Source organism: Sebastes umbrosus, chromosome 5, assembly GCF_015220745.1.
Source record: "Sebastes umbrosus isolate fSebUmb1 chromosome 5, fSebUmb1.pri, whole genome shotgun sequence".
In the NCBI taxonomy this organism is placed as follows: Eukaryota; Metazoa; Chordata; class Actinopteri; order Perciformes; family Sebastidae; genus Sebastes; species Sebastes umbrosus.
Window position 1 is genome coordinate 20,933,771 of NC_051273.1, and position 24,989 is coordinate 20,958,759.

Below are 24,989 nucleotides of genomic sequence, written 5' to 3' on the forward strand. Positions count from 1 at the left end.
TCTAGCTTATTGTTATTTTCTGTATGAAACGCTTTGAGGCTGCCGTGATGGACAAAACATAACCACTTAAATGAAGTGTCAGGTAAAATCTAAGTTTGATAAAAAATGAAAAACAAAAACTGCAACAAAAACACTTGCAGAATCCTAACACAAAGAAATGTTTGATCTCGCTGGTGCTAGCTCAGCTATATCCAGTGTCCCGGTATTCTGCAGGGCAGACGACAGAAGCCTTCACCGCTAGCTATCACCCTGACACTGGCTCCCTCAGCGAGCTCTACTGACAGCCCTCCTCTGCAATGCAAATACCCACTTCCACATGAGCAGGCCCATCACTAGCACTCCCCATACACTTGTATTCCATGTCATTACCCCCAGGGACCCTCACACACACTGTTCCTCTCCTCTATCCTATGCCTCATGCTGCTACCCTTATCTGGGATGGGAAGGGGGCTGGGGCTGGCTGATGTGTTGGTAGCCATGAAGGAGGGTTGCCACGGGCTGTTTCCACTCATGCCTCCTGTCAGTCACATTCCTCTCCTTGCCCTCCAGCCATGTGTACTGTATTTCATTAGTCCTGATTTTTGCTGACAAATGCTGGATGTCGTACTGTGCAGCCCCCCTTACTCTCTCTATGGACACTTCACCAAAGCACGGCTAGATCTGCCTTACAAATGAGCTCCCTCTGGTTCAACCACACACGTGTGCCATTTCAGTTGACCACAGATATACAGCACATGCTGTGTGTCTATGGACAGTAGCGGTGGGAAAAAAAATCGATTCACCTATGTATCGCGATTTTTTTTTTACGATTACGAAATTTATTTTTTAATGCCAGAATCGATATATTTGCTTCATTTGAGTCCATGCAGAAGTAGAAGGAAGTTACCGCTTTTATTGTTGTAGTCTGAGTAATGTGACATCATATCTGTTCCGTATCCGTCAACCAAAACAAACCGCAGCGAGCCGAAACAAGAAAGTACAAAATGGCGGAAGGTCCACATGGATACGACCTGCACCCTCAAATTTTAAATCCAAAGTGGTAAACACTACACGTACAGTAAAGTATGGAAACACTTTGGGTTTCACACATTGCAGGAAAAGCAGAGCTAGACATCACGGCTAAAGCTGCATGCTAACTCTGACATGGACAGGAAACGTTATCGTATCGTAATGTGCAGTCAAGCCAGTCGTCACTCGCATCTCCGTGGTCAAATCAGCCAACGCTACAACTGTAGAGCACCCATATACTGACATTTATGTTAAATGCAGTCAAGCGGCCCCGATGAAGCTGACCATGGATGTATAAAGAGAACGCAGCTGACGGGAGAGGTAGCGATGGACTTGGCGAAGTTAGCGGAAGTATACACGTGTGACATTTTTTCAAAATAATGTGTTAACAAAGGGAACTGTATACACAAAATAAATATATGGAAATAAGATTGATTGGATTATATTCACCAGAAGTATAAAACATTACATGTCCCTTATAAATTAAAAAGAAAATACCACTAATTTGTGATAGAAACGTCTTTATTCTTTGATTTTTTGGGTTGCTGGGAAAAAAATTTAAAAAAGACTCCCTGACAATTACTTTATATTTTATTATTTGACTTCAGGACATCTCTGACTACATACATGCTGAAGATTAAAAAAATGTCCTGTATTAATTTAGATATTTTCCAAAGTAAAAGTCCCTAGAAGTATATGATTCAACTTGTTCCCATGGTCTAGTGTTAAAAAAATATTGCAATAAATCATAATATCGAATTGCAATACATTTCGAATTGGCACCCAAGTATCGTGATAGTATTGAATCTGGAGATAGATGTATCGTCCCAGCCCTGCAGCACATGCTGTGTGTCTATGCACAGTACTCACAAAAACATGTCATGCAGACACACTCACATAGACAAGAGAATGGCTGTTTTAACTCTGAAGGAATGACTTCAAGCTGTCAACATGACCCTGTGTCTCCTTCTTCCTCCCTCTCCTCTTTTCTCAATATTTCAACTATTCTGTCACTTCGTCTCCCTCTAATCTCTCACACACTCCTTACTCACCCCCTCTGTCCCCCAAAGGCACAAGGTCCAGCCAGTGAGATGTCAGCTCCGATTAGCCACATTGGGTGATGCGTTTTAAGTGGGTCCTTCATTATTGAGTTAAGTGACATGTTCTCAGCTACACTTGCCTGTGCCTCCTAAACTGTCGTCGTGTCTATTTGGGTATCCAGTTTTTTGTAAGCTAATTTTCTCCTCTCTCTTTAAACACAAGGACACACACTCACACAGACAGACACACACACACACACAACCCTCTATTCAGGGCCATAGTTTATCATCCATGTGAGCACCCCTCCGCTCGCTCTCTCTTTGTGTCCGCGGGCAGTGGCACACCTGTACAAGCCTGTACAGGGACCCACAGATGGATTGTCAGTCAGTATCTGGGCCTTGCCTCTTGCACAGGTCTGCACTGCCATGCCCGCCGGCCTGAAATAAAACCAGACTCATCTGGTTCGGCCCCACTGGTACAGGTGATGCTTCACAGTGCCAAACTGCCATTAGATCATCTGAACTGCACAGCATCACAATGAGCCAGAACAGCACATGTTAGTCTGGTAAACAGGCAGTGACATTCAAAAAACAAACCTACCTACACACACACACACAGAGTTTTCCCCATTACACACAAAACCCAGCTCTATAACCCAGATCACAGCCGTATCACATGATTGAATCTCACAGACAGGCGGGCGAGCAGTCTCCAGCCACAACCAGAAATAGGTTAAACAGACTAAAAATATCAAAAACATTAATAATTCAGCTTTTTTGCTAACCTGTGCTTCAGAAAAAATAGCACACTTCTCACTGTGAAGTGGCTTAATGGGCAGGGTGTGCAGTGGATTATTTTGGTATTTCAAGCAACGTCTCCCCCCGAAGAGCCGGTTAGCGAGATGTGCCCTGAGCAGTGGGAGGGGAGGCAGCATTGTAATGTCATCAGCGCTAATGTCACAGATGGGGTCAAAATACGGTCATGCTAACTCTGGAAGAAAGTTCTTGAAATTTTGGTGCGTGATTTGCTTCGCATATGATGACTATTATACCGCAGGGCTTCTCAAACTTTAAGGGGGCAGGGACCCCTTACAGGGAAGAGAATTTTCCAAGGCTTTTTATCGTAACACCAGTTAAGCATAATGCTTACTACCATTTCTACTCTTAGATAACATAAAAGCTATTTGTATTCTAAAACTTTTTAACCTAAATACTTCAGACCCGTTTCATAAACAGAAACCCATTTCAATTTGAATCATGTTAAAATGAGATTATCCTTTATTTAGCGGGGAAATTTGCAATGTTATTGAATGTTAATACCATTTATTTAACTTTAAAAAAAGAGGGTTATTTTATTCAAATTGCATTTGCACTCAACTTGACAGCATTTATAGCCTATATTTCAAGTAATTGATCTTAAACGCTTTGTTTTGTTGCTGCAAATGGTTTCAATCTGTAGATGTGCACTTTTTAATTATACAGCACAATTTTATAATTTAAATTATTTCACGGACCCCTAACAGAGTGTCACGGACCCGACTTTTCACTGTTATACGGTATACTGTAATGTTTGGCTGTAATAAATTAATATATAAAAATTAAAAATGCATTTATTTTTGTTCAGTCACTACCAATATATCTCATTTACTGTTTTGCATTATTTTCCACACAAATAATTATTTAAATGCAACAAATATTTGATTGTTATAGTTTTACAAAAGCACTCATTGTAGCAGCTAAAGAAGGGAGACCGTTGCATTTGAGTGTAGTATGAAATTTCATGATGAAACACATTTTCAGTGGGTGTTGTTTATTCTCTAAAGGCAGGTGCAGAGTGCAGATCCTGCTCTTTTTTCCAAATACCCTTGGAAGCCAATCCCCTGGGGAGAAGAGGGCTTCTCTAAATATGTGGCTAATCTACCACACAGAAAAAAACAAGCCGAACAAAGGAGAGGGGTGTGTGTGTGTGTGTGTGTGTGTGCGTGTGTGTGTAGGTGTGCGTGTGTGTGTGTTAAAGGGGTACCAAAGGAGCAACTGCGAGACAGAGAGACAGAAGGTGGAAAACAAGCAACACTGTGATGGCTCCAACAGTTACCCTGTGTGTTTTAGGCTATTTCTAGCCCCTCTGCTTCAGGGGTGTGTATATTCATGCGTGTGCGTGCGCGTGCGCGTGCGCGTGTGTGCACGTGGGCATAAGTGCATGTTCAAAGGGTGTGGGGGTTCAGTTCCCCTAGGAGCACTCTGGTACAGCAGCTCTTTACTGTGCGTACATTACACCAATATGCCATTACAGCTGACGTACACTCAAATACACACTCAAAGAAAACTAGTTTTGTTGTGCTTACATACTGCTACTGGCACTGTAGTAATATTGTTGCATGCTGGTGTGCCACAGTGCAACCTATAAAAGGTATGCATCACAGTAAAAAAAAAAAACTCACACATGCACAACAGCCCCGGACCTCCAGACTTTTTACGACACCACCTGCTCCTTCTATTCATCAGTGTGATTTGACTTGGGTAATACGTTCAGAGACAGGCCAAGTCATAGACGTAAAACCATTAGAGTACCAGCACCTACAAAGCTCTCTTTATTCTCATCTCAATGTATCAATAAAGGTTATAAAAAGTAGACATCAGAGGCAGACAGCTGCATCCAGCTTATTGTAGTGCTGAGATCAGCTGGTGGTAAGTTTCTTTATGAGAAAACCGATGGTGTTCAAATGTTTTAACAGACATCTGGGTCCTTGCTTATGTGTTTGTTAATTACAGAGATCTTGCAAGAAACCGAAATAAAACATTTAAGTTCACAGTCAGACATGGCCATGGTTAATGTCGGGTACACACCACGCAAGAATCAAGCTGATTTTGGGTCAGATTCCTCCCTTGAGATTTGTCAGCAAAGCCTCAATTTTTTGATGGTTTTAAAGATGATCTTTCCAGATACTCCTGTGGTGTGAAGTAGGTTAAACGTGTTTTTTACATCCCCAGATTTCATATCGTAAATATTAAACATGTTCAATATTCACGATCGAATATCCTGTTGTGTGTGAGGACAGCCGATGACGCAGTCACATGGGAAAGAACGACAGCCAATTGAGGACCAAGCTGACTGAAGCGGAAGGAAAACCACTGCCATCATGGCGGCCGAGTCTAATGCATGAGCCAATGCAAAACACAGGGCATGAATTAGTAGTAAGATGGACCTCAGAAATGGAGCACCAACTTGTTAATTTGTGGCAACAACACAAGTGTTTATTTAACATGTCTCTTAACATGATTTCATCCATATTTTTTTCTTTTTTCTTTGTGAATTTTCAGTACAAAGTAATGCAAAAACTAACATCGCTAATTATTCCTGCCCGTCGTCCGCCATGTTTTTTTACACTAAAGTCAAGTTTGATCGCGAGATATTTTGTGATATTTAATTTTTTTTTAATCGTGACTCTTTTTGTTCATGAATGGAATCTTTTAAGTGTGTGATGTGGTGTTTTGGCCAAATCGTTGCTCAGCACACACTATAGGAACAAAACTGTTAAATTTAACATAACATGTCGTTATGTGTGGTGTCTCACATTTTCAAAATCTGTTAAGATTTGAATAATCTTTTAGTGTGGACCGATATTAACATAAAAAAAGAAAAACATAGGATTGGCTGGGCTCTGTGCCAGTAGTATTTTACTTTAAACGCAAATGTTAAAATTCACATCACATATTCCTGTTTAATTCATAAAGCAGAAAAATACATTTTAAAGAAGGAAAGACCTTGACTATGCCTGTTTCAACTTCTACTCTACTATGATCTTCTTCCAGAGAACACAGACACACACACACACACACACACACACACACACACACGCTCCTGTTACCCAAAGGCTTAATTCTAACGAGTCCCCTCTCTCTGACTACAAGGCCTCCAATCCTGCCAGCACCGATTGGCTTCATGCTGACCAGTCCGCTCCACCCCCACCCCCTGCCCACTCAACACAGGCACATACAGTACACACACAATCATACAATACACCACACTCATACTCCGCCAACCTTCACCGAGTGTAGCATTGAATTATTCAGCCTTTGCGGCAGCTAGGCCAGCACACGAGCGAGCTTGGCTGTAGTTGATAAACAGGTGGATAGCATGCACGCAAAAGTATGGGTGTATATGTTAAGTTCGCTTGCGTGCAAAGCCCAATGGAAGGCTAGAAGGTTTGCGCCGTGTCGAAGAACGGCTCCATCTCACGGCAGCCTTATTTCCACAGCAGCACAAGGTCGGCTACTCTCCCGCAACACAGCCCTGCTCTGCTCTGCTGCTCGCTAAGCTGAGCACTGGCACATACACACAATCGCATGTATATTCATGCACGTATATACAAACATACAGGAATTCTCGTGCACTCACACAGCAGACTAACAGGTATGTGTGCAGCACAGGGCACAGTGCAAGAGTGGGAGAGAGAGAGAGACGGAAATGGAGACAGAGGTAGACGGAGGCAATTGAGAGGGAGGGGATCTACTTAGAGTGTTGACATTGCAGGAGCCCACATGTGTGTGCCGGAGCATAATCTTCTCCCTGCTCTCATTGGGTTTTTAATGCGGGTGCTATTTCCATAAACCTGCCTCCTGAATCACTGCCAGCCTCTTACACTCCCCCCAGGTCGAGCTGTACTAATACTCAGAGTAAATGCATGCAGCAAACACATTTCCACCATTGCCTCTCCAAGACAATCACTGTTGTACACAATGCTAGCATGACAAAAAGGGGAGGGTGGCATGTTGTTCTGTGCTACAGCAAATAGACTTGCTGCAGCGACTGAGATTATTTCTTGGATCTGCTGGATTTGAGGAGTGGCAGTGAGAGGACCGAGAGTTTGAGGCGAGAGAGAGGGGGGGAGGTGGGGGGATTGAGGGAGGGGGATAGGTTGGTGGATAGTGTGTGAAGGATGCAGGATTTTGTCATGATGCTGAGCTGGGTGGAGTAAATCTCCTGCGGACTTGTGTAGAGAGCTGTGACACTCACAAGCACACACACCAACTGCTGTAGAAACAGCCACTGGGCCTTAACCGGCAGTGGGTTTCTGTTTTTTTAAGAATAAATTATGTCATAAAGGAATAATCAGTGTCCAGGTCATCAGGGGATGCTAAGATTTTATTTGGCAAGAAAAAATAAACAGATTTGGGGGTTTTACAGTTTCACATGCAAGCATATTCACATACACAAAAGCCCTCGTATGGTTATGTAATAAAAAAAAAAAGTAGTGCATCTCCATCAGCAGCAAACAAGCACGAAACAGCACACAAATGATATATTGGAGCCTCACTGTCGTGGGCGGTGCGTGATTACGGCAAGCTGCCATGTGCACATGTTTTTCTTCCCACCTTTACACACTGCTATCTGTATCTACATAGGGCTGGCTGCAATGCAAAGCCAGCTTACCGCACACACACAAACATACACAGCTAATAGAGCCAAGCAACACACACCTGGTAAACTGTCAGAGCCTCTCCTATTCGGTGGCCAAACTTATGTCAGGCACTCGTGTCCCCAAGGTTCCCATCACACTTCACCGCAGGAATCTATATTCCAGTCCAGTACACTTCCATTAGGCCATACTGTTCCTTTCAGCAGCTAATGTGTAACAGGGGGACATGGATAATAACATCCAAGAACACAAGCGCTTCTTTCTGATAATAAGAGGACACTGGGTTGTGTGTGTTTGTGTGTGTGGCAACTAGTGCCTCCTTGCTAGCATCTGAGTGTATGCAAACATAGGGCACTGTTTAACAATCATTTGATACTTAAAATACAATACTTAAAGTTATAATCCTTAAGATTTGAATCCATTGTGTTATCATTCTGTAAATGCCTTGTATTTGTCATGTTGTGTCATGTCCTGATGGCTGCTGAAGGGTGACCTTGCACAAGGTTTTTGTGCTGTTTCATGTTCATATTTTTATGTTTTCTTTTGATTGTTTGGAGCATGTGATGCTCCAAACAATTGCAAGACAATTTGCAAGACAAATTTTCGTGTGAACGGACAATAAAAATGTATCTTATCTTATCTATATAGTAGTTTTCGTTGTTTTTGAGGAGTACACCTTTCCTGCAGAGGATTTAAAGTGCATATACACACTCAAAGAATCAAGAATGCACGTACCAGAAGGACGCAGAGGACAAAAGGAACAACATTCGATCATGAGTTCACTGCTATAGTACCACATCAGACAACATGAGTGACTGTAGGAAATTAGATGAATACATGAATCCTCTCAGCTCACAGTTTATTTGGGTTCGCTGTAATAAGAGTAGACATTGAAGACGTGTTTGCTGCCCTATTGGACACTGGCTAACGTTACGGCGGGCTGACAGAGTACACCAGGCAGACACGCAACTTACAACTTTAAAGCTAAACTAAATAATTCGGTGGAGACCTACTGGAAAAGTGGCTGCATGTGTCCATCTTGTCGGTTAACGGTTAATAATCGGTTAACGAGGCTCGGCAATTGGTTAGAAAACAAATTCTAAATTAGCATCCCTAACCATGACTGAAATCTTAAAGGTTATTTTAATAATAACTTTAAAGTAATATCTGCTCTTGCAGAAGTCAAGGATTCAATACTTTGTCCAAAGACATTACAGCAGACACACGGTGTGAACCCAGGCCTTCCAGCAGCTGAAAAATTAACCAAAAATTCTAACACTCCATCTCATGAAACTTAAGTGTGTTCATGCTGGTGTCCATGTGCATGCTGTTATGCGGTGTATGCGGGTGGGCTTGTTTGTGCTCGATGTTCGAGCAAAGGGCCCTGCATGAGATTCAGAATAGCTTGTTAGGTGGTAAAATTTTCATACATGGTTCTACTCATTAGCAACAAGTAAAGCAGTCCAGCAGGATTCTGGTGGTTTGACATTAAATCAGAACATTTCAAATAACCGATATCCAGGTAACGACACCGGTCCAAGCCCTCTGCGAGAGAGCAGCAATGCAGGGGTTAATGACAAAACGCAGACGTTAATAACTCATAACTCATCTCTGGAGAATTCCTAGTTTACATTAATTACAGCATAGCCCCTGGCAAACTGCATATCAAGCAGGATTTTGCAAACAAACAACTGGCATAACTACTTACCATCAAGCAGTGAAGCAACAGGGGTCATATCACAAAAGATTTAGGAGCAGAGAGGCTCAAGAGAGAGGGACAGGAGAGGCAATGGGAGGCAGTCAAATGCACAAACACACATATTTTAACACACATACAGAAACAAACACAACCCATTGCATCATGGCATTTATTGTAAAATGTGCTGCATGATATTTTCTTTTGTTATGTTATCTTTGGTTGGCTCATCAGTAGGTGAACAGGGTCTATACAATGTTTAGGGACACTGGCATCCTACTGTAATTGTGTGTTGCTAGTGTTGTAGCTGCTTGTGCTTTGTGTGGATGCAGTATTGTAGCACACACTCGGTTTCCTTGGACCCCTTGTGTTTGTGTGTGTGAGTGAAGTTGAAGGGAAAGGAACAGCAGAGCGGCCTCGTCTGTGAGGCCTGACACCCATCAACGTCTGCCTGTTACATTTCTATGACACGCTCTGTCTCAGGAAGAGCAGCGGCAGAGGAGCAAAGGGAGAGAGGGGAGACGGGAGGATGTGGGGTGGACAGGACTGGGTGGGGTAGAGGGGAAGTCAGCAGGAGGGCTAGAGCAGGACTGAAAGGTACAAGAAAAGGGTTTTATGTCTCACGAGCGATACAGGCAAAGTTACTGAACGTGTGTGTGCATGTGCAAGCGCAAAAGGAAAACTTGTGTGGAGAAAATGCAACATGGAAGGCTGTACATAACTATGTATCATGGCTGTACAATCCTTAAATGTACATTTTTTATGTTAAAGATGCTAAATGGGATGGGATAGGGGGAAATTGGGAGTACATCCATTGCCTCCGGTATGGTGCTAACAGTGAAAACAATAGGGACAAAGCGCATACTCTGAAAACCACTCCCACCGAAGGGGAAAGCAATCGGCGCCACAATATGCAAGCAAGGGCTGAAACGCTAACAAAATGCCTGTCGCTAATTAAAAACATCAGATTTCAGCAATGGATTATTTTAGCACCCTATGTGTACCAGGGGTGCAGTTGATAACTTAAATGATGATGGATGAAGATTAAGATAATGAAGTTAGCTGTTAGCAAGCTAATGTAGTTAGCTATGGCACTTGCAAACATAATACTGCATAGCTTTCTGATTTATCCACATTCCTCTGTAACACAAGTTGCATACTGTCAAAATGTTTCAGCTTAACTTAAAGAGAAATATAGTGAGCCTAAAACTGACATTTGGACAAAATGCTTGCTGCACACATCAGCCTACAGTTTTCCAATTCTTCCTGCTGATGCTTCACTTTTGTCTGGAACCGGAGGATGGGTGCTATGCTTCTGCAACGGCGACATCGGTCGGGACGGCGTTATCAGCTGTAACTGCCGTATGAGCACAGTGCAGAGCAGTGGCCGTGAGCTAGCTAGTGGGGCACGCTCACATGCGCGAATATGCACTAAATGGCATGCACAGCCAGCCCGGCGATGTCAACAAAACACGGAGAAGTTCTGATTACAACACACACAGAGGGAGAACAACATTATCTGCACAGGTAGACAATACTCCTCTATATCTTTACGTAGCAAATAGTTGTTTGCTGCTATATTAATGCTCTGGATATCGTATAGAGCATCATTAACATTAAGTGATGCTGTTTATAGTAATGTTGTTTACAGCACTCCATTCGGATGATTGTTAAACCTTTCAGAGCCCAGATGGTTTGGAGATCTGCTCTTCTCTCAGAACACACTAAGAAAAGGAGGGGGTGCAGGCAGGAGCATCAGACTTGTTAGCATCTATGTCTGTGCCCTCATGCCCCTCATTTATACATTCAGCCACATCAACCGTTTAATCCCAGTGGTAGGTCAACCCTTACGGACGCCCAGCCAAGCTGGCAGGGAAGGGGGGGGGGCGTTATTAATGACTATGAGGCATGAGAGAGAAACTATGGACAAAAACAGTAAAAGAATTAGAGATTCCTCCTTTTTTAACACATTGCTGAACACAGTTATAGCCTCTCACGAACACATCCTCTGGCATTATGTGAAATAACTTTTTTTCCCCTTTCTCCGTTTTCCGTCTTATTATTCAAATGCAGAGGAAAAAGGGGGAGAATAACGCCCTCCAGTCTCGCGCTGGGCTAATTTGCAGGATAAACGAAACAACTTGTTTTTAAAGAAAGCCACCAGAAAAATGTTCAAAGTTTGTGGTAGTTGCATTTGCATGTTTAACTGAAACATGTGCCTTTTGGCTGGGTTTCTCAGGCTCTTTGTCTTCTATCAGAGGGGGGGTAAGGGGAGGGGATCTTTACTGATGTTTCTCCGTGCTGCAGGCTTGATCTGACCATGTTAAGCCATGCTGCCTCTGTGGGGAGCCACTTTTACCCACCCCTCCATCCTTCTGTCTATTCCTGACATTCTTCCCACACTTGTGAGGATCTCACAGATACAGCTATGCACGGGTGTACATACTCACACACAAATGTATAAGCACCAAAACGATGAAAGAAATTCAGTGTTTCCCCTATATTCATTCTGCATTCAATTATGAGTTCCTCTGCTAAAATTTCACACAATCATGTAGATCATCTGCTCTCGTGTTGGGGGGGTTGGGCTTAGCTTCTCCACACATACACAGAGCAAATAGAGACTGGTTAAGTGAAGATAACGTTGTTGTTACCTGTTAGAAACAGGCTCGGTAGTGAACGACACACTAACTTGCAGACGGATTCTGTGTTTTCGTGTTTTTAGCTGAGCTAGACCAGAGAATATTCAATAAAAGCAGATCGGTGAAACTTTTTTGCCTTCATTGGTCTCCGTGAAGTTTGCTGGAAGTGATGTTGATGTGTTGATCTTAGCCCCGCTGTGTCTTATGTAAGGCTGCACAACTAATCGAAATTTTATCGAAATCGCAATATGGCCTACTGCAATTTTCAAATCGCAGGAGGCACAATATTTGTTAAAAGTGAAATGTGTGTCAAAACACCTTTTTAAATTAAATATTGTGGTGCTACAGAGATTTCCTGTCCTACACATCATATTCTACCAACTTAAGAAACATCTTTGTTTGATATAGATCCCCACAAAAATCAATGAAAAAAATCATTCCCTCTTATATCGCAAACCATATCGCAATTGCAATATCAGTCAAAATAATCACAATTAGATGTTTTTCAAAATTGTGGAGCCCTAGTTTTATGTGGCGTGAGCACTGCACCAAACTCCACTTCAAAAATAGCCTTTTAAATGCTACATTGCTTGTCAGCAACCAGTCATATGGTAACTTAAGAGGCAGTTTGGCCTTGTGTGCTCTGATTAATTTGGCATGCAGTTAACACACCACCAGTCACATTTTAGTTTTAATGAAAACTAAACTGCATCACTGTTTTCGAAGAAGGAAATAACGGGTGAACCAGCTTTAAGAGTGATGTATTTTCATTTTAAATAAGTGCTGTGCGGTGCATCTAATTTATGCCGATGCCATAAGCACAATTGAACACGTAATACAGTGATTTTCTCTTTATCAAATGAATTATTTCAATATCACTAATCTAAGCTCTGACTGTTTTCTGCACTTTTGCAGAAACACAGCGCTCTGCCCCCCAAAAACTGTCATTCTATGCTGTTGCTTCAAAAGTGTGAATCTGAGTGGGTCTGATCAATGCTGGCAATATCCCCTGGAGAACAGACACATGGAAAAGTTGAAACCGGGCCTTCAAAAGGCTGAGCTATTGATTGAATAGCTTTCCAAAGTGTTTTTCATCTCTGGGACTATACAGGGAGAATGCCGGCTGGTGTGCAGCCGGGTGCAGATGGCATGGCTGACCACCATAGAGAGAGAAGAGAGAGAGTGAGAAGAGGAGGGGAGAGAGACAGATAGAGAGACAGACACTTACCCCTGGCAGTGTTTTCTGTTCATGGAGGGCGTTCTGGGCTTTGATGGCCGACTCTCGGGCGCAGTAGGTGAGGAATGCACAACCTGCAACAGAGCATACCACATATAAATGTAATTAGAATCAGAATTAAACAAATGTGCAAAACATTTAAAAACATTATAAAACGACGCTGTAGTTTAACCCTCTGAGACCCAAAATAGACTCTTTTTTAGAGGGGTACAGGGGGTATTTAGGGGGACATAGCAGGTTCAAATACACCATTTTTAGAATAGGCGAAAATAACTGAAAACTGCATGGTTTTTGCCCAAAACTGCATGTGATTATCATAATGTGGCCATGCCTCGTGGGTACCCACAGAATCCATTTTCAGTCACATATCTTGAGGTCAGAGGTCAAGAGACCCCTTTGAAAATGGCCATGCCAGTTTTTCCTTGCCAAAATTTAGCCCAACTTTGGAGCGTTATTTAGCCTCCTTCCCGACAAGCTAGCATGACACGGTTGGTACCAATGGATTCCTTAGGTTTTCTAGTTGTACTCTAGCTCTAAAACTGAACCTGCTACAGCCTCTGAAAGATGGTAAAGCCGGCGGTGATCGCAGGAATCAGAGGGTTAAAAGAAATATCAACTAAGAATATTAGGAAAGTGATGTAATTAGAAAGCAACTGGAAATTAAGATGTTAGGGCTGTTTCAATATGATGTCTTATGTGCAGATACTGATTAATTAACACAATTAAGAAACCATACTTGTGTAGAGGGTCTCGTGAGTTAGTGAAAACACGAAACTCCTTGCAAAAATTTCTTGGAATAAACAGCGCAAGTTAATGAAAACTGTGCAATAAACCAGGCTACATGTGGACACTTTTTCTAGGTGGCATGGGGAGATGAGAAAAAACAAAAACCGCAATAAAAAAGTAGGAGATGAGCTGAGAATTCTTTGGATGAATTGCCAGGCCTGTCCAGCCTCCCCATCCCTAGTGCCATGTCCTGTCAAAAGCTCCTAGTAGCCTGGCCAGCGTCCCCACCCTGAATAGTTGTGACAGCAGCGGAGACAAAAGAAACTGCAGGAGAGTATGGGGGGGGGTTAGGAAAGGAGAGAAGAAGGGATGAGATCAGTGTAGGGATGGAGGAGGGAGGGAGATACTGACAGAGAAGAAGGGAGAACAGGACGTGGTGTTAAAACACTCCAGGGTGAATGCTGCCATGCGTGCACACACACACACACAACATCTGTCAAAATCACTGAATACATAAAGAAGAGAAGAGGAGAAAAGAAAAGAGAGGACGAGAGATGGGGAGAAACCAGATGGAGTATTGAGGCAATCATTTTCCCCCTGACTGTCTGAATAAATAGATTTGCTTGTGTTCTATTAATGAGGTTCATATGGGTTACCATGCATCATATTTCTGCCACTCTGAAGATGGTTTATTAGCAGCCACTGCATTTTGGATCTCATTTCAGCAGCCAAATGTATTCAGTGGGTGGTGATGTATTAAGTGTCTTTACACGGACAATATTCCAATCCGTTTTTCTTGTTGCATATGAGATTACTTTTATCCATCTCCAATCTGTTGTGTGCTTATGCATGTGTATCTTTTTTTGCCATGTCAGTGACCCTTTGCACTTTGGCTGTCTCCACTGTAACCTCAGCAGGACTGCATCAAAAAGGAGGGTTAAAATGCCATGCCAGTCATTGATCCATTGATTGACCTGTAACCTAAGTAAGCCTAAGGTGTCGAAACGTGTGTGTGTATGTGCCTGCAAACCTGCCCATGTCTATACAGAAAGCATTTGACCAGTCTTATCTAAATCCCATTCTGTTCTATTTTATGAAGCTCCTCCTTTTGTTTGGGACACTCAGTCTGCACCCTGCTACGCTTTTCAGTATGAGAAAGACAGATAGTGATGGAGTCTGTAAAGGGGCGTGACCTTTGAGGTGGCTGACTGTAGCACTGGTGTCACGGCGCAGCCCTCCCCATAGCCTCCCTTGTCCCAGCAACCCTAACCTAATGATTTCCGATGGCCACCACACAAATCATTCAATCACTCACACTGCTGTCTAATTCCCTTTCTCTCTTCTGCGTCAGCTCATACAGAAATACCACGACTGCTGAAATGTCATTGTTGTTTTGGGTTTGTTTGTTTGTTTCTCAAATGGTTGGGGGTAATAGGAGGGAATGGCTCCATTTTGGTGGTTGTTTTTCTCTCCTTTTTTGCTCTCTCTGGGCTTGTTGTTGTTGGTTTACTTGACAAATACTGGCCCTATCTCTGAATAGGAAACAAGTATTTTGCATTACAATCACAAACACGATTTATTTGTTAATGTGTAATGCATAGGGCATTGAGAATAAATTAATAACCACAACACTGGCAAACAAAAGGGAAACATGAACTCCATTTAAATGTGATTCTCTGCTCTTTAATGTATGGCTTAATAAGAATTTGCAGGCCACAGGCGAAAAAGCTTTAACAACTCCATAATTGGAATCCAAACACGTACAAATTGCCAGTGCTGCATTGCATACCAAGTGCAAAAGTGTGAGGGGGGGAGCATGATGAAATTGTTTGAAACACAACAAAAAGCCAGTGTAATCGGAGCCTGCTGACACAGCAATGGGGTAAGCCTTCCCATTGTGAAGCGATGATCCTCTGCATCATCTGATAGAAACCTAAAACAGCCTTATCTCACACATTGATTTCAGCTCCAAAGAGAAGAAATTCCTCCTCTCCTCTTTGCTCCCGTTTCCTCCTCTCTCTCTCCTCCGTTCCCGACTTGTTTCTCTTCGTCAATGCCAACTCCCCTCCTCTCGTCTCCTATTTCTTAATGATATATTTTTAAGTGTGCGCTGTGTGTGTACTGGGAAATAGGGCTAAGTCTCTCCATCTCCACAGTGTTGAATTGGCATGTAATTAAAGAGTCTTACATGGAAGAGAGAGAGAGCGAGTGGGCGAGACAGAGAGAGAACGAGAGCATGAGTAGTGGAGGATACTGTATAGCTGTGGCGACAGCAGCCATTTACATTCACCATAGCCCAGGCTCTCCATTACCAAAACTGTGTGTGTGTGTGTGTGCAGAACAGTAGGATATTCTGCTAATTGTTTTGTCAAGTTTACAGGCCCTATTGATAAAATCCATGTATACTCACGACACACAGACACACACACCTGATCCTCTCACCGTGTCTAAGCACTTGTTTCAGGCACGCTTATTCAATTAATGCACCGACCGTGTCCCAATTTCATATTACATACAAAGAGTATACAGTATGAACTCAATAAAAACGATAATTTTTATAGTTAGTTTACAACAATTCATATACTGTTTTGTATTAACAGAAAATGACACATGACTTCCTACTGCCAATTCAAATTTCATGAAGTAAATGTTTTAGAAAGATTTAATACTTCATTTTCTGAGGTGTTTCTAGAGTTGGTATTTCCCAGAATTTGTTTTACTGCAGCTGTGAGCAGCTCCTCGAGTTCCTTTTTGCAATGCATTGTGGGACAATAATGTTAATGAACATCACATTCGAAAATCAAGCTGATTTTTAATGCAAACTGACATTTCGTCATCCAGTACTAGGGCTGTCGCAATAACCGCAATATTGCAATGCCGCGCTACTGACAAGCCAACTGCAGGGGATGGCAAGCAACCGCCACAAGCACTATGTTCACATTTCTTCTTTTATGAATTATTTGCAATGGGAGCGCTGTGTATTTACACCATGCTGCAAACACCAACAGGGTGACGAGGCGTCGAGCGTCTATTCTGCGCTAAGCGCTGCACAATTGGTGTTTTTTTCTGGTCGCCGAGAGTGGAAAAATGTTCAACTTTCAATTTTCACTTTTTTAACCAGCCGTCCAATCCCAATGGAGGAGGGGCGGGACAAATACCACAAAGACCAACCGTCACATCCTACATGTAGGCTACATGTGTTGAACAACAACAACAATGGAGGAGGAATTAATACACAGACCGTCGGGTCTGTCCTCTCTCCCTATGTGTTTCAGCCTTTCCTTCATCCAGAAGAAGTACTCTACCTTGTGTCGACATTTTTACTTCTGCGGATATTCCGTATCATAGCAACCAGACGCAGCCAAAGCGTCTCAGCTGAAAAAAACACTGCGTCTCATTGCCCTTCTCTGTTATGCATTTAACAAAAAATAAGAATAGTTAGTTTTAAAACTTCATCATCTTTGTCATTTAAAAAGCAACAATATACCTATTAAAAGCTTAACATTAAATCTTATTTATATGGCACTAAAACCAGGATAAATTAAGTAATTTGCAAAAAAAGAAGGGAAAAAAAGGCAATAATACCACATATCGCCGCAGGGAAAAGTCCTTCACCGCGACAGCCCTATTCCACTACATAATCAAAACCTGCTTGAAATTGCATGGTAATATAGAATTGGGACACAGCTTTTGTCTACCCAGCTGTCACATGACCAGATACATATAAACACTGGACCTTCACACGCAAATGTACAAGCATACACAATAAATATGAACACACAGACACACAGATATGAACTCACTGCACCCACTAAGTTTCACTGTGCTCACCCTCTTTTTCACAAACACAAAAAGAGCCAAACGCTGATGAAATACATGCCTCAATCTCCTCTGTTTAAAAAACCTATTCGCCAAACAGAATGTCAATATTGGACAACTCTGCAAAAATCGTACAAAGTCTATGCCCTGCAAATACTGTTAAGACATGGTCACGGCTATGAAAGTGAAACTCAGCTCTTACAGAAAAATCATTATCACAGTTACAGTAAAATATAGCCAACACTAACATCCACACTTTTCCCTGAGAGGCACTAGACTTCTATTTGTACCGGTAATAACGAAGGGGCATAGTGCTTTTTGGACACACATCACCAAGGTAAGTGACACCTTTTACCATGTTGTTCCTGTTATCTGGACTCAAGGGCTCTGACCACAGTCGGTGCAGGTACAGTATTCCAAATTTGGCACATAAGCAATGCGTTTTATGAAAACTAGTTGTAAAACAACTGATATTTTGCCCTCCAACGTACAGCCATTCTAGTCCCACAATAATCCAATATACTGTATAACTGTTGGGTTGCACTATCTTATCACTATGGTATGGGAAAACACAAGTAAATCTCCTTGACTGGGTAGGCTCACGATCAACATCAATCAAACTAACAAAAATGTCTTGCATAAATCAAAGCCAGAACTTACTATCATTCATAAATTACCCTACAGGACTATTAGGAATATAAGCATAAAATCAATTCTCATAGATCAATCAATACAGAAACCTTTAATATAATTAACTTTCACAGTAAACACTACAATTGTCTACTAACATACATAATGCATACATAGATGTTGCTAACAAACTACAGAATGTAAGAAATACAATATTATTAAAGTTATCCTTTTTTTTGTAAATAATATTCATCAAACTAGTGCAAAGATATCTAAAAAAATATCCATGTTTACCAGCTAATGTTATAGCTGAAGTAGGCGAGATTGAAGTTATTTTCAAAGTTATTTTTATAAAACGGCCGCTATATCGTGACAGTAGTACATGAAACAGGTAACCTGACAAAAATCATGTTCCTCTGTTTCCTCGGGTGCTCCTAACGGCATCTGCAAGATTTCACTTACCGTAGGAAAAAAAGCAGGAAAGAACTGATCTAAGGTCTGCTGTCCAGCTGCCGTCTATGAGAGCCGGCTGTCAATCACTCACGAACTCCGACCAAACGGTCAAACTAGGCAGCGCTGATCAAATATGAATCAATATTATGTTACGTTAATGCCTATTTCTCACCTCAAATGTTTTCAGAATCACCTTGTAGTGCACGGTTTAGCTATAAAATAAGAACGCTTGTGACGCCGCCGCCATTGGTAAATCTGGTGAAGGAAACGCCAAGTTCCGGTCACATGACCGGAGCACAGCCAATAGGAACGCTCTCTCAATAAAATGACCTGTGATTGGTCAAAGTCCCCGTCACGGGTTAGATTTTCTAAAGCCTGAAAACAGAGCCAGGAGGAGGTGCAGAAGTCTAGTTATCTCTCAGAACACTTGGATTACAATATGCTGAAAGGTTATTATGGAAGTTTTGCCCAATGATGCCAAAAATATTCTGCCTACTGCCACTTTAACTTACCTGAGCAATTGCACACGCACACAGCAGTTGCATAACATGACCAAATTGAGCATTGCACCAACTCCCTTGGAGTTAGCTAGCTAACGTTAACTGCACTGCTACCTAGCCAAATGTTACTGTATTAGCTTAAGTAACCGTTAGCATTAGCTACAGGTGTTCTGTCGAGTACTGTCTCCCGTCGATATGTATCCCCCCCTACCTAAACCTGGACCAGCCCTTATCTCCGGAGCCACATGCGGCTCTTTAGCTCCTCTCCAGTGGCTCCCTGTGGATTTATAAACATGGAAATGAATAACTGTTTTTTGTTTATATTTTTATTTTTATTTATCATTGTTGTAGGTCTAATGTACGACGGAGGATTAGGGCCACATTGAGGTAAAAAAATAAATCTGAGATTTCGAGAATAAAGTCACAAATTTAAGAGAAAAAAGTCATAGTATTATGAGAATGAAGTTAATATTATAAAGTAGTAATTTTACATGTTATATTCTTTTTTTCTCGTAAAGTTATGACTTTATTCTCATAATATTACAACTTTATTTCTCGTAAACTTCTGACTTTATTCTCATAATATTACAACTTTATTTCTCGTAAACTTTTGACTTTTTTCTCATAATATTATGACTTTATTCCCGTAAACTTCTGACTTTATTCTCATAATATTACGACTTTATTCCCGTAAACTTCTGACTTTATTCTCATAATATTACAACTTTATTTCTCGTAAACTTCTGACTTTATTCTCATAATATTACAACTTTATTTCTCGTAAACTTTTGACTTTTTTCTCATAATATTACAACTTTATTTCTCGTAAACTTCTGACTTTATTCTCATAATATTATGACTTTATTCCCGTAAACTTCTGACTTTATTCTCATAATATTACAACTTTATTTCTCGTAAACTTCTGACTTTATTCTCATAATATTATGACTTTATTCCCGTAAACTTCTGACTTTATTCTCATAATATTACAACTTTATTCTTGCAATATTATGACTTTATTCTCGTAATATTACGCCTGTTTTCTTGTAAAGTTACAACTTTTTTTCTCGTAATATTGTGACTTTTTTCTCGTAAAGTTATGACTTTATTCTCATAATATTATGACTTTATTCCCGTAAACTTCTGACTTTATTCTGATAATATTACGACTTTATTCCCGTAAACTTCTGACTTTATTCTCATAATATTACAACTTTATTCTTGCAATATTATGACTTTATTCTCGTAATATTACAACTTTTTTCTCGTGACATTATGACTTTATTCTGTAAATCTCAGATGTTTTTTCCCTCAATGTGGCCCTAATACTCCATAGTACATTGTCTCTTTGGCCCTCACTGCATTAGACTTATATACTGAGACTATAAACTGTGTTACCTTCATCACAATGCTCAAATGTTTTGCGGCTCCAGACAGATTTTTTTATTATTATTTTGCCTACATGTCTCTTTTGATAGTAAAGGCTGCTGACCCCTGCCTTAGCTTAACTACAGAGAGACATTATCGACCGTTGAACAGACTTCAACACAACACCTGCTAATTAACATAACTCACCAACTTCGCGGAGCTTTCACACGACGTATTTTGTTGAGTAGATCCTCCTCAGCACACAGCTATGAACTAGCAACTAAAGCGAGTCTTACTTTACATCTTTGCAATGTAAACTAACTGTTTTATCGATATTTAAGTTATATTTTTTTACCGTTTACCTACAGCTCGTTTCTCCTCAACGGCATTCTGCGTCCAACGGGCTCGCACGCGTGACCCTCACACGCAGCCTGTGCGTGACGCAGGTGTCATCTGATTGGCTAATCCTATAATTCAAATTAGCTTTATTGGCAAGAAAGCTAAATAACATATTGTTTAATAATTGAATAATTACGTTTTACACTTCAAAACAAAATAGATACTTACAATTTAATAATAATAAATAATAATAATAATAATAATAATAAATGTATTTATATAGCACTTCTCAAAACAGATGTAACAAAGTGCTTCACAAGACAATAAAAGCAGATAAATAAAGTAAAAAATATGGTAACTGCTAATAAATACACTTTCAATTTATGCAACTGTGTTTCTCTTTTGCCAATAAGTTGGCAATGCTAAAACTGCTAAAATGGCGAGGGTTGTAGTATTTTGCGATATCAGCAGTGTTTTAGAGTTCAAGCAAAGCTGTTTTTGACCATTGAAATGTTTATATAATGTAATTAATTAATAAATAATTTAAAAAATAATTAATAAAAATAATAAATCATAATGCAGGTCATCAAGTGTGAAACAAATGTATTTGTTGTAGCCTACATTGATAGCCTAACTGTTTACTATGTTGCTTCCCTTTCCCAACTCATGCTAGGCCTACAAGCCTACTCCCTTAACAAATCTGTGTGTGCTGGCTCTCAAAGACAGTTAACCTCTGAAATCTGAAAGTGTTTAATGAAATCCTTTAGTTTGTTTTGTTAGTTATCAATATTAAAATTAACTCTGGGTTTGGTACTTCTTGTATTTATGCAGTTTTTTTTCTGGGTGTTGGAATTTTCTTTGATGACTTTTCACACAAAAAAACTAAGCAGTTAATTATATTTGTATATGCTAGTTAATATAGGGCAATGCAGTTATTCATTTGAGACAGCCACTATTTTATTATATTTTATTTTATTTATTTTTTTCAAATTTCTTTACTGTAGAAATCAATTGTAATGTGTGACAATATGACAAAACATACTGAGATACGGATACCAAAACAGGCATGACTCCATTCTTACTAGGCTGATACATTCACCATTGTATCAGGGCAATTAGGGTAATTTTAAGAAAATCACATTTCTTAAACCCATTGATATGTCGATATGTCCCTATATACTGTGTGTATATATATATATATATATTCCTTAGCTACAGGGTGTGACGTCTACTGCAGGAGCTCAATATCAACACCCTACTTCTACATTGGCATTGGGCTTAAATCCTGTACTGCAGAACCGTCAAATATGAATGCAATTCCAAGGAGACTTGGGTTAGTTTAAACCACCACGTCTCTCTTTTCATTCCGCCTCTTTGCTCCCTTTTCTCCATCTCCTTGCCCCAGAGGAGCCAAACTGCCCCAGTGTTATGAAAAAGTGTGAACTTGCTCTCAATGTGGCATTTCCTTGGCCAGAAAGTGTGAAGGTAGCAGAAACCAAGCCAGTCTTGGCACCGGTCTCGCCTGCTCCCTCACACATCATTTGCACTCTTTGGAAAATGCTATCACTGTGGGTAGATTACTTGCTTACTTCATTTACTGCCATGTGGGGCTCAGGGGGGAAGTGATAGCTTTTCAGAGGGGTCGGAAGCTGAAACACACATCATCAGCACTGATACAATGTGATTATGACCTGAATCATTGCCAGCCAGGGAGGTAGGAGGCTCAGTGGCGCAGATTGACCGTGAGGGGGGTAATCAGTCTGGTCTCGGAGAAGCTTTTAACTCATATAATCACTCCCTCACCTTTGAAAAAAAGACCCTCGATCTGTCCACACACTCAAACAATCATGCCAATGTTCAGGGAGAAGGAGGACAGATTGCGGGAGGACAGACAGAGAGGTATAATAAAGAAGAGCTGGAGCATGGAGTTGGCAGGGACTTTCCAAAATGCTCTCACTCATTGTTCTGACAACAATATTTTCTCTGCCCAGGCCTAATGGGCTTGTAATGAGCACTGTAATATAAGCAGTAGCCTAGCGTAACCTGTAAACCTTAATTAAGTCAGACAGACACCTTAAAGGGAGCCAGCGCCTGTGCTCAGTCACCATCTCATGATCCTGAAGCTGACTACACTCTTCCATCACTCCTTCATCAATCACTCCATCCTTTCATCTCTGCTACATCCAGCTCCAAATCCTCCTCCATTTCTCCTTTCACTACCCCTCCCATCATCCCTTCACCTTGAGCAATGGCTGGGGGAGGAGGATGAACGTCACAGAGCGCTGAGGAGCATCGATGTCCATCATGAGGGCAAGAAATAGTCCCCCGGACCCTCCCTCGTATCCTCTCTGACCCCTGAGTAGGAGACCTCAGCCATTGATTTGTTGCTACTCGCTCACATAGACTCCACTCGCCTCCGAGCAGCAGTCAAACAGATCCATAGGCAGCACATCCCGAAGGACTGCCTGTGTGCGTGTGTGTGAAAATGTACATTTGCAGATCATATACACAGTGTTAAGGCATGGCGTTCATTGCCTAATGAGTGTGACAAATGCAATGAATTCGGTGCGAGAGGCTCTGTGTATGTTCCAGGATCATTACTGGGGCAAAGAAGCCATCACAGCAATGAAGAGAGATAGACTTTGACTCCTTCGCACTCACAATCTATTGTGTGGCTCTCAGAGGTTAAATAGTTCTCTCAGGGCACGAGTAGTTCTTCATATATAATCCAACTGTAGAGTATTTCTCTTAAAAGCTGACACAGGGCGTAGGCGTATACGGCATTAGGACGGCTGAAAACAGTAATACAGTTAGTTCCTGAGATAATGCTGTTTGGCGGTGCAGTTTCGAGAGGTGACGTGATAAATTGCAACTGGCCGCCCATTCCCAAGTTGGCCAGAACTCTTTCAATATGTGGTTCTCTACAACACTTAGGATACGGCATTTGGCATCCTCTGCCGTACTGTAGTCTTTAAAGTAAGCCTTGGCTTTTGTAGACTATCTGAGTACTTCATCCCTCTTCTGCTATTAAAGCCAGGGCCAGATCTATAAATACATCTAGTGGCCTGCATCCCTGATGAGCGAGCTAATTGACACCGTTAATGGATGGAGTTTCACAGAGCTGTAAATAATGTGTAGGTTCACACTTACTGCCTCCTGCCGCGGTACTTCTGGGAGGGCAACAAGAGTTTACCTGCCAAGTCTCGTCTCTCCGGCCCGTCGTCCCTGCCTCCCTCCCCCAGCCAAGTCTGCCACGGCCACGGGATTTACACAGAAATCAATATAAGTTTCTCTGAGCCCCCCCCAGTCAAAGTCAGAAAACTGCATTTCCTCCTTTTCATGTACTATAAAAACCTCTTGGAAAAACAAACAAGACCAGGCAAAAGGAAATAATAAAATCACTTTGACTTGGCTCACATCCACTGCTTGCTGCTCCATATAGTACAAACACAGTGCTCCCACTGATGCAAAGTCTTCATTTAATGTACCCCGATTGACATATTTGATGCGGTATTCCTAACGATGCTTGTCCTCTTTTGAAAGGTGAAAGGCATTTAAACCTTTGAGACGGATCAATTGATCATAGCAAAGCCACAATCACAGATGACTGGCAGCTGCAAACTGACTGCGGACTAAGAGACGGATCAGGTTTTCAGTCACTTTGATTTTACAAATTGAAAGAAACCTTTAAAGACAGCGCTTCAAAGGCCCAGAGGTTGCTCCGATGGAGTGATTGAAAGAGGAATGAGGAAGAAAGACATGTGAGGAGGAGAAAAAAAAACACTACCCAGCTAATACCACACACACACAAATTCTTCTTTGTTATGCTGCAGACCACCTTGAGATGAAACATTACTTGCACATGTCCTTATAAACAAACTTGTAATTAATTCTCTGCTTCTTATAGTTGTTCTTTCCATTCAATGCATGTACCGAATGGAGCACAGCATGCTGAATCCAAAACATGTATTTCTTACAATTAAAATAAAGCATGCCAAAAAATATGATTTTTAATCTCACATTTTTTTTATCTGTTCAAAATGTATCATAAAGGGAGATTATTCAAGTATTTGATACTCTTATCAACATGGGAGTATGAGAATATGCTTGC

The 24,989-nt window shown here is 41.2% G+C and overlaps 1 protein-coding gene across 15 annotated transcripts in view; it reads right to left on the minus strand.

Moving 5' to 3' along the window:
* Window positions 1-24,989, minus strand: part of celf5a (cugbp, Elav-like family member 5a) — a 253,865-nt gene that overhangs the window by 215,592 nt on the left and 13,284 nt on the right. For all 15 annotated transcript variants that reach the window (XM_037769149.1, XM_037769138.1, XM_037769151.1 and 12 more), the window contains exon 2: window positions 13,035-13,117. In XM_037769149.1, coding sequence (XP_037625077.1) covers window positions 13,035-13,117 — 83 coding nt within the window. The remainder of the gene's footprint in view (window positions 1-13,034; window positions 13,118-24,989) is intronic.